Here is an 11,737-nt window from a genome sequence, read left to right on the forward strand (position 1 = left end):
AATGAGGTTTTCTGAATCAGATATAGTTAACTGGTACTTGTACTGTTGCCTTCTATAATGGTTACAATAAAAGAATTCAAAACTTGCTTATTCCCCAATTGCTTTTGGCTTTTTGCTTTTTCCCCAAGCATTCTGATCCTTCTCAGAATAATCATTCTACACTCAGAAAAGTAGCTGTTATAGCATAAGTAGTAGATAGGATTTAATTGACCTTTATTCATATTTCTCTTCTAAGAAATCACTAAATGTTTCATTTTTAATACCAACAATACCAAAATCGGCTGCCTGACTGCTCTGATTAACTTTAAGTAAGAAATTGCCCTCCTTTTCCTCAAAGCTTATATTAGGTTTCTAGTCAGAGTTCAGATATGCATACAGCCTTATGAAGACGTTTCCCTCCCTTATCTCAGACATTTCAGTTTATACATATTCAGTGATTTGATTTACAAAGGGATTGAGAATAACTTAACTAAGATGTTCTCCGCGTAACCAAGTACCCAGAGGAACAAAATATTTGAGAAATAAGTAACTATTCATAGCATTTCATTCACTAGAAAGAGTTTAAGAGCTCTGAGCACACTGAGTAACAATTACAATTGGGACACTGCAAATAATTTCAAGAATTTAAGCAAATCATTTAAAAAATTTGCTTTTAAACATCAAGTCTGGAAGAAGTACAGCCATTAATTTCTTCCATCTACAATCCAAACATGCTATAGAAGACATAAGTTAGGAAAATATGGTGAACAATCACCTCACAGGTGATACAAGGAATTAAAATTACATAAATTTCTACAGAGGAATGGGAAGGCAGAGATTATTTCAGCCTAGAGCTGGAAGAATAACTTCTTTAAACTCCCTGTCTCTGTGAAAAATGACCTGCAATGTGTAGACACTGAATGGCTGCACAAAACTGAAGAAACACCCGGATCATTTATGATACTGGGGGTACAGCCCAAGAGACAGGCAGGAGAGCAATATTATCTATATTGATCAAGAAAGGAGGAGTTGAAAATGCTTGGTGTGAAGGGAATAAATACTCTTGCTCAACCATAATGTGATTTAGCTGACAGCTACACATCTGTCACAGAGACATCCCTGGAACTCAGACTGGAGAGAAGGAAAGAGGACTAGAATAGGCAGGTAAACCTGGGATCCTGTATGGGGCTGCTGAATCACGGCCTGAACCTTTGATTGATCACCTGAGGCGAGCAATGAGTCAGCCATGGGAGCACAGGTGAAGGCAATTCACCTGTGCTGCAGGAAGGGGTGGAGTCTGGCTCCACCTCTCCTAGACCCATTTAAGAGCCGACTGCCAGTGGGGAAGGATCTCTCTCTGGAGGTCTGCTCCATCAGGAGTTTATCTTGTGAGCCTAGGACAGGGTGAGTGATTTTCTCTTATTTCTCCAATATAATTTCTCCAATATAAAATCTATTAGCCAAGCTCCTGGATATATATATATATATCTATACCATCTGTATATCCATTGATTAAACAATATCTATTGATTAAACAGATCCCTTCACAAGAAATAGGAAAAGAAGCTTTATATAAAAGGAGTAGGGAAGAAAAGATATCATGCAGAATTCTACTCTTGCTCAGAAAGTTGAAGATGAATACGAGCTTCCATGCAGACACGGCAGAGGATAGGAGAGGAGATTGAAGCAGTAGCAGTAAAGAGTAATGGTAATGAAGAAGTGGATGTAACATGCCAACAGTAGACCTCTCAAAACTTGTAATTATTCTTTAAAATCTTGAGTATTTATCAAAATTGTGAATATGTGAAAAACCCTGTAATGGTATTTCCATTAATTGGCAAAGAACACAAAAGAAATGGTGAGATACAAACTCAGAGACTACTGGAAGGTCTCAGTGTTGGTATTTTAAACTTTTAGTCATCTGATAAAAAGAAATGTGTGCAAAGTCATATTAATACCACACGGTAGGATTGTGGGTAGACTCCTCTTTCAAAAGTTTATTACCACAGGGCCAGTGGTACAATTCACAGGGATAAAAAATTATGCTTCTGAGTTCTTTACTGGGATCAAAGCTTAATTTCTTTTAATGTTCAACTTCTTAAGACGCCACAATTGCTAGAAAATAGTACAGAACCAAAACGTGGCATTATTACAGCAAAATCATTCATAAAGTCACAAAATGACAAATCTGTAATAATAATAATGATCTTACAAAGGCAGTTGTAAATTAAGAAAACTAGTAAAAAAAATCATGATGTGTTATGCCAAAAGGAAAGAAAAAGAATGTCAGTTTGAAATCCAGCTAGCAGATAATTCACTCCATCTTCTATGAACTGTGATTTCTCATCTTTTATCTATAAAAAAAATTGCCTTTTTTTAAACATTGGGAAACTATTAAAAGGCAACAGAAAAAATAAGCACAGCTAAATGACAGTAATGAAAAAAAGTTTTTGTCTATTTTTTCTGAGGATTTTAGACAGCTTGGAAGAGATGTTCAGGAGGAGATAGCTTAGGAAAGGGAAAGAAGCTAGGAGGCCTCATGAACCCTCTGGAGGAGCTCTTCAGGTTGATCTATTCAGCTTACTGCCCTTCAGCAGAAGTAGGACATATGCTCTGACTCTGGACAGAATCCCATATTCAGAAATGGTCTGATTCTCACTAATATCTTCATTTCCAGTCCTGTCAAACTTATTTAGGGCATTCAGTAGATGATATGAATAGCTCTTCTGCAAACATATAATTGCAAACTTAGAAATTCTTTTCTACTTCCAAGAAAATGCCTTTAAGGAAAAAAACCATTGATCAGTGGTGAATCGTGTGCCCCCTAATTGAGGTAACTTCTTAACTTTGAGATACCTGAGGGAAAATGTTTCATGCATGACCTTAAGTTCCTAAAGTTCTGGTATGCTTTAAAAGCCTCTAACTCTATTTGCAATCCCAAACTTCTTTTCAGCCAAGGACCATCACTCAATCTCAATCCTGAATGGGAAGGAGCATTCAGCACTGAACAATACCTCTATGTCACAGTATGTAAAAATATTCTCTGCACAGAATATTTGTTATTAATATATTCTCTAGGTCCCTGAGAAGACAGAAATAACAAAAAGCAAAATCATTTTTATCTCCATACCAATAACAGACAGAAATGTTCTGGCTTGCTCTCAAAGTTTCATGGTTATTCATAATAGTCCCTTTGAATATCTCCCAAAAGTATCCTTAACTTCTCAAAATTAGGAGATATTTGACAAAGATAACCTTATGCTTATTTCCATTTGGCCATTCTTGGTACAATAGATTGTCATGAAAAACACACTGACATACACCAACATTCCAAAGATCACACTGAAATAGGTCTTGGCAAATCTATTTCAAGGGTGTATGTTTGCTAGCTTAACAACTATGTACCACAAGAAATAATTCATATTACACTTACTGCAATAGCTGTAGAACACACAAAAAAAATCCTATTTTAACTTCTTCAGGAAGCTGGTAAATTTTTTACACCAGGTTCTGCTTTTTCAAAACAAAACTTGGAAATATCCAAGGGCAATGGATTTAGACTTTAGTCTTCAGGAAAATCTTCCCTAGTACACACTTCCATTTAAAAAGTGATTTTAATTTCCAATCTATGTCTCTATGGATGTATCAGCTCCTCTTTGTATAATAATTCATAATATAATATCTCAGAAACTCATACTTGGACACCAACAGCTTAAGAACTTTTTTTACCGTACTCAGATATGGAAAAGATGCATAATTTGAGTGCTTTTTTCACTAAACATTTATATATTTACTATAGATACAGACACTACGTACTATACATAACAGCACAAGGAATTCAAAGAATGCTCACCGTAAGTGAGAATATACAGTGGTTTTCCATTTGTATCCATAGTGGTTAGGCAAGGAGCTTTCGGTGAGATGGTCCCCCATCGCTGCAAAGCTGCTTCCAGAGAAGGTGGCCAATTTGTAACCACACCTAATTGTTCCCCACGCATAGCCAACATCTGAGCTCCTTCTGGCTTTGGCTGGTTTGGATCTGGCTGTTGAACTTATGATTATGAAAAGATATACAGTTACCATGTAAATTCTATACCTTGTGTACACCTGTGTAACCAAGAGAATAAGTTACCTTTGCAAAATTTCCTGAAAATAATGATATTAGAAGGTCTTGAGAAGTAACAGAAATAAAACAGAATAACATTTAACTTCAATAGAGACCAAGCAACTGATACAACCTAGGAATGTATGCGCTTTCTTTACACTAGCTCTACAAGCAGGGAAAACTGCTGAGGTAGCATGCATATATTCATCAACCCTTCTTTATTCCTAAAGAGAGAGAGAGAACACTTTTTTCCTGTCAAAAACTCAATAATAAGATGTACTGTAGAACTACTGAAAAACTGTACTCCAGTAAGTCATTAGTAACACATCGATTTAAGTCAGGCTTTGCTAGAACATTCTCATGACCTGCTACAAAGACTATTTAAATCACCATATCATGACAAATCTTAATTCTCAAAACATTGGCCTCCTGAAAAACAAATTTCCATTTATTGACTTTATCCTTGTTTCTATCTTACAGTTTGCTCTTTTTTTTTTTTTTAATGCTCTCTGTTACACAAAGGATGTGTAAAACGTTTCACATGCTCCTGCACTGACAGGTTTTCTCACACTGGTGTTTAAAAGGAATGGCCATAACACACAGCTGAACACCTTCAGAGCAAAGCTTTCCCCTGCTCTCTTCTGCAGTTACATGGCAAGCAGAACCACAGGCAAACAACAGAGACTTTTGATTCTACTGTACTATATCCAAGCTCACTACAAGCAGATTCCACTGAAAATCAACACTTTTTGGTACTTGCCAGTACAGGGAGGGCTTACTTAGCTTTCTAGGAAGTCAATGTGCGATACAAACATTTTACAGAGTTTTAATAAGAGATCCCCAAACATTTTGAAAAACAGTCATTTTACCTTCTAACAATTCCTCAAAGTCATCTACAAAGAACTCTCGTAATGGTGGTCGTTTGGGCCGTTTTAGTGTATTGACCAGCTGCTGAATCTTTGCTGACACTCTGCTGCTCACTGGTACTCCTGCAGGACAGGGATCAATGGAGACATCAGTTGATCGCTATGCTGAACGCCACCAGAGGTTAAGTGGGGTAAGAAAAGGGCTAGGACTGCAAGGCCACAACTACAGTTTCATGCCATCTCGTGACTGCAATTCAATTCAACATTAAGACATTAAGATCATTTGAGCATAAGGGAATAATGATGGCTAGTATAAATAAAAACAATACAATAACGTTAGAGTGAGCTTGCAAAGTTAGAGGGGAAAAGCACACAGACCAGGAGAGAGAAACACAGTGAAAAAACACTCCGTACAGTGAATGCTTGTAACTTCAGAGAACTTTTCTAGGAGGTAAGAAGATGGGCATTGGTTCTCCCCATGATTACTGGTTACACCAACATTGACTGACAAGAGTACTTCAGCAGACAGCAGCTCTGCAAGGAGTGTGGCTCATAGGCTTTGCCCCATCATTATTCTTGATTGTTCTTTACACCGCAGTGGACATCTGTCCAGTACCCATCTTCAACATGACCAACATCTTTGTATTATTTCAACATGACCCTGTATTCCCCAGAAGTCCCTACAGCCAATTCCATCAGCCAGCAATCTCTGAGGGCAGCATGCTTGTCCATACATCACTTTGAAAAATACAATTATGAACAGCAGCATAGGCTGCAGGGGCTATGGGTGCCTTTTATAACATAATCCCACCAATCGTCTCCCCCATTCTCCTTCCCTGGTAGAGTTCAAAACCTCTGTACCATTCATGTCACCTGATCCTGAACTAATAGCTTTCTGTCACTGCATTGCAGAAATTTCCCACCCTTCTGTAAGGCTGGCTATCGCTTTTCTACCAAGTGGTTTTTATAGCTGAAGCTGCTATGTTTAGATGTAATACACTTGGTCAACAATTCCACACTTCACTGAGATATGTTTTAATATGTTTTAGAAAAGAGGAGTAAATAAGAAAGGGTTTACAAATAACTGTTTTTCAAAAAAAAAAAATACACTCAGAAAATGAAACTCCAAATAGGACACTTCTTAAGATGTAGCCACCCTATTATGTCATATTCTTGGCCCTTTAAAAAACAGCCAAGCTGTAGCCACATATCATGATAAGAGCAGAAAAGCAGATCTAGAGAGATCTGCTGCTTTCATTTTGCCAAGCAATTTCTACAGGGAATCAGTCCTGCTGATTAAGAAATATTTCTCTATGTCAGCTTCATGTATATCAGTTCATTTTTGGACTCCAAAGATGCTGTAACTTTTTACGTCTTTACATCACAATTGTCTAGAAGAAATGGAGAGCAGACAGATACACTAACTTTTGAAGATTACAGTACTCAAAAAGAAAGCAATTTGAATTTATGACATACCATCACCAGTTTCCATAAGTTCAGCATTTCCATACTTTGGTGCCACCCGTGCTGTTGATCCTTGTGGTCTTTCTACTTGTATTGAGTGTTCTGAAGTGTAAGTGGTAACATCTGGAGGGGCAGAATGATTTTCTGTGAAAAACAAGTTAAAAGGTTTAACCATGTACCTCTAGTGTTGAAGGGCAGAAAAACAAAAGGGAGAGGAGAGAGCATTTGTTATTTTTGATTTTCAGCATTCAAACAGGCACTGAAGTTAATGCACAAAATGAATGTATTCAACTATAAAGTACATCATAATTTTAATATATCAAGTTTTCTTTGATTAAAACAAGGGCCATATATCTGCAAGCATGCAAGCACTAAGCTAAAAAAAAATGATATAATTAGGTTGTTGGTTCTACACCGATATTTAATTTTATACTAAGTTAAATTTTGTGGACAGCTTCCAATAGAAAAAGACCCAGAAAAATATACTCCTCACAGATAATTGCATTAGTTTTTCAAAATAAAAGCAATATGGCACATTGTCAGTCACTTGCAAGTGCCAATGCTCACTTGCTTTTATAGCCTATGTATTTTGAATATGTCAATTTTGTTTAAAAAAGGAAATCACTGGTTTGCTAAGAAAAAAAGAAAAACCAATGCAACCACAGCAGGGCTGGGATCTAGGGGAAAGAAATAAAGTGGAAAGAAACATGAACTTTACATTCTGCATGGACACTTGCTTGTCTACTATTTTTAGACAGAGCTATTTCAATTCTTCCGCACAACAAAGGCTTGCCTTCCAGAAGGCAAACACAATTTGATCTGACTCATTCCAGCGCTCCTAAACAATTCCACAGAGCTAATCTTTCTCTTTCATAGCCTGATAGCTCAGCATGCAATCACAGTTTGTTTTCGCATGTTTTCAGGTCTTAGTGTCTATTACCTACGTATTGTGTACTATTTTTACCCTTTCTCTAATAATTTTTTCCATGTTTTTAGCAGCATTGGGTAGATGGAGATAAGTGCCATGAGCAAACAACTTCTCTCTTTATTGACATAAATGATCCCCAGCAGCCTCTGAGATACAAAACAAAATAAGTCTTCATATTGCTGCCAATGAAGTGAAGAGAAATGCTCTCCATTTTATAATAGGGAACGAGCCTTTAAGATACAAAAATTCTGGAAAAATTACATCTTACATTCAAGATGCATTTTTTAGTAAATATCTTCTATAAACATTATGATGCCATAAATATACTGTAACACCGACTTCCACAACAAAGAAGTTTTATCTGAAATGTAGCAATCAAGCATTTCCATGGGTCTTGAACTTTGGGTCATTGTAATTCTTGTGCATTCAATCACAAATTCACATACCATCAGCAGAGAAAAACAGCCATCATGGCTATAACTACAGTATACAGATGCTATATTAGATGTCTATTTTTGTGTATGTCAAATTTGAATGCAGAATTTGACAGAATATCATCATGAAAAATTAAAATGATATTAATGTCTATAGTTGTTATTTAATGTTCATATTCATGAATATCACAAACACTGCTGCAAGTGGTTGAAGAAAATACGAGATGTTTTACTGTGCCACTCAAAAATATTTTGCACCCTACATGTGCCCATTTGAGCCTTTGATTCTGATCACATCCACTCTTAGCATTTTACTGAAAGAAGACTTTATATTGTGTTATAAGTGACCAATTGAAGTATAATAGCTTGGACCATGAAGCTTATACTGGTAATTATTTGAATAATGTCTCCATTTTAGACGTCTTGTCATTTATCAAGTGTTTCAGACTCAGCACAATTTCTGCCCTTTCTTGCTAAGTGGCAGCGTTTTATAGACCGCTATTGAATTACCCAATAAATAAGTCAATTAAAAAATGCTGATGTTTATCTTTTTATCTTCTACTTATAATGCTCTTTTGCTATGCAAAATTGAGAGAGGAATGTGACTAAGAAAAGAATTGTACTTAGTCAGCTATTAGAAACATGAGAAACTGTTTTTTATTAGCTATAATTGTCTACATCTCTCCAACAAAACATTTCCATCTTTGAGAGTTTACAACGCAAACTGGATTTGAGTTGAAGTTAAAACCTTTCAGGTTTTAACGCTGATAAGATTTCTTTAATGCACAGGAGAGAAGACACATGACCTGTAGCAACACGGAGCAAAGATGCTTTCCCTTTAGATCTATACAGATGAAATCAAATATTTCTTTGTAACACGTGGCACTAGCAGGGTGAAATAAAATGAGAAAGAAGAGTCCCATTCTTTTGTAAAAAGGCTTCCTTTGGAAGAACCACCACTGGCACTTGAAAGTACCCCAGAAAAGTTCTATTCTCTACATAGTCACCACTGGCTGGCCAAAGAATGGGGTTTTAGCACAGGAGGTACATCTGCTACCTACATTTCTATTAAGAAGAATCCTTATCTTACAGAAAAGGAACAATAAGGCTTGTCTTGCCCTCTTTCTGTGCAGGATCTGCTAAACAGATTTCATATCATGGCAATATCTACAGCTGTAGGTTGTAGATACACGTTTACAAATCTTCAGTCAGTTCCCCTCTCAGAGTTAGGCTTGGAGCAATGAAAATCACACAGACAAAAATTTGATCTGAATGACTTCTGAAGAAAATGTTAATTATTACTTTATGTGAAATGTATTCTTTTTGTGCAGAACAGTCAATGCAGGCTTAGATAACACAATCTGGACAAAAATGCTTGGTCTTATGTCAGGTAACTAGAAGTAATGTTTGAGGTTTAGTTAAGAATAATCATCCTGATATTTCTGCTGATGAAAAAGTAGAAAACCGGGACAGCTGCATGACTTCAAAGAAGTTTCTCCATGAAACACACACATTCTTGCACCTCCTTTCCCTATCTACTCCAATATTCCTGCTGTAGAAGATCATAGACTGAACAGCTGTTTCCAGTTAGGACTCTTCATTTCTGCCACTGGAGTCATGCAATTTAAGCCATTTCTTGAAAATGAGAAAGAAGCAATAATTCAGAACACAGTCATGTAGGGACAGAGGCTGTATGTTGACTGAATCCCGTGATCAAGGAGAAGCAGAGAGGTAGAGTAATACTTTCCAATGGAACACTAGAAGCACAGAAAGCACTATGAATTCAGATACTCCAGGAATTCAAAGAACATCCCTACAATGCTGTACTTGTATAGTCGTACTGTACTATACATCAGCTGACTTTTGCCTGTATTAAAATAATATCCAGGTGACAGAGGCTATTTTAAACTAGTCATTTGTATCAAAAGTTGATACTCCTCAGATCACATAAGGACTTCAAGGTTGCCAAAGATCTATCTTTCATGCCTTATGGCACATGTTTTTATATTGGTTTTAACAGAAACTTATATAGCCTTTAATTTGAATTGAGGTCTTTGATTTTCAAACAGAAACATATAAAGGAAACATTAAGAGTACCTAAAAAGATCAAAAGTTTAAAGTGAGATATTCAACACTTCAATCTATATAAATTTATAATCACAAGTAAGCACTGTGTGATTATCACCACACAAACTTTCTGAGCTCTGGGATGTGTTTTCTGACCTTGGTTTTTATTAGGTTCAAAAAATTCAGAAAAAGGAAAATTATATACCTCAATTATCATCTGTGCAGCTTCTGTTACTTTTTCCAATGATCTTAGCAACAAAGATTGATGGTAACCTTAAGATCATAGTCTAAAGCTGTTAGCAAATATCAGTTATACTTCGTATTCAAATGACCTTTACATTCATACATCACAACTACTGTCCTACTGGTGATGCCATTTAATGTATCTTATCATCAGAATAAAAGTATACATACACTGAGGTAAGTTTATCTATTTCCTTCAATTGAGAGATGTTTCCAGTCAACAAAAAAGAAAAGAAAAAAAAAAGTAGTATTTTCCCTCTTCCACAAAATACTGACAACTTAATTTAGTTCTAAAAATGCTGTATTATTTACTGCAAACTCAGTGATTATGAGAGAAGACTTACTGTGCTAGATTTAAAATTACTGAAATGTCACACTCTAAAGAAGCTATATTTAAAGACATATTAAGACCTGGTGTGTGAGTAACCTTTTAAGAGTTTGGATAAATTTAATTCTGTACACTATAATTTCCTCTAGCATTTTAAGATGAAGTCAGAGAAAATAACTAAATGCAATGATTAATGTGTCCAGGAGTGCATGTATTTCTGTAACAAGGTTCTAAGCTATTCATTTAGCATGAATTTAAAAATACAGTACAATTTCTTCCTCTGTCTGCAATTCAGCAATTCCACATCATGGTGAGAGGATTACTCATCTGAAAATATAGGTGTTACATCAAGCTATACTGACAGCATATAAAATCAGGAACATTTCAGGTGTTTTCATGTATCTCATTACATATACTTGAAAAGGAATGATCAGCTGAGGAACACTCAAATAAAAAATGGCATTTAGTATGTGCAACAGAATGGTACCCAGGTTGCTTGATCTGTTCCAATATAGAGTTCACCAGTTTTTTAGTGAGAGAGCCCAATAAACAGCCATAGCAAGAATGCACCCAAAGCAGATGCTTCACGTGATTAACAGCAGCTACTGGAGAACTAAGGGAGAACAAGCTTTGCTTTCCATATGGCTAATTTAATACCACCTTGGTCAAATGAAGACTAACGGCAATAGCTCAATGTCCAGAAACAGTTAATGTCTGTGAACTTCAGGCTCATAATTCTGGACCTTATTCTCACCAACAGGGATGGACTTGTTAAGGAAGTAAAGGTTGGGGGCAGCTTGAGTTGTAGTGATCATGAGATGGTGGAGTTCAAATCCTGAGTGGAAGAAGCAAAGCAGTAAGTAGGATTGCTACCCTGGACTTCAGGAGAGCCAACTTCAATCTCTTCCGGGACCTACTTGGAGCTATCCCGTGGGCTCGGGTGTTAGAAGGTAAGGGGGCCTCTGAGAGCTGGTCAGCATTTAAACAGCTCTTCTTCCAAGCTCAGGATCGGTGCGTCCCTGTGAGCAAGAAATAGGGAAAAGGTGGCAGGAGACCTGTGTGGATGAGCAAGGAGCTCATGCGCAAGCTCAAAAGAAAGAAGAAGGTCCATGAAATGTGGAAAAAGGGTCTGACCACTTGGGAAGAATATAGGAATGTAGCCAGGGCCTGCAGGGATGCAACGAGGAAGGCTAAAGCCCGTCTGGAATTGAATCTAGCTAAAGTGATAAAGGATAATAAAAAAGGCTTCTTCAAGTATGTTAATAGCAAAAGGAAAACTAGGGAGAATGTGGGCCCCTTACTAAGTGAGGGGGGGGTCCTCGT

General features: G+C 36.7%; 1 protein-coding gene across 3 annotated transcripts in view; it reads right to left on the reverse strand.

Annotated features, from left to right (window-relative positions):
• DIP2C (disco interacting protein 2 homolog C) overlaps positions 1–11,737 on the reverse strand; it is a 142,740-nt gene that overhangs the window by 94,024 nt on the left and 36,979 nt on the right. For all 3 annotated transcript variants that reach the window (XM_010712402.3, XM_010712401.3, XM_031553857.1), the window contains exons 8-10: positions 6,427–6,558; positions 4,954–5,073; positions 3,833–4,030 (exon numbers count right to left, since the gene is read on the reverse strand). In XM_010712402.3, the coding sequence (XP_010710704.1) occupies positions 3,833–4,030; positions 4,954–5,073; positions 6,427–6,558 (450 nt within the window). The remainder of the gene's footprint in view (positions 1–3,832; positions 4,031–4,953; positions 5,074–6,426; positions 6,559–11,737) is intronic.

The sequence above is a fragment of the Meleagris gallopavo genome, chromosome 6 (genome assembly GCF_000146605.3).
Source record: "Meleagris gallopavo isolate NT-WF06-2002-E0010 breed Aviagen turkey brand Nicholas breeding stock chromosome 6, Turkey_5.1, whole genome shotgun sequence".
In the NCBI taxonomy this organism is placed as follows: domain Eukaryota; kingdom Metazoa; phylum Chordata; class Aves; order Galliformes; family Phasianidae; genus Meleagris; species Meleagris gallopavo.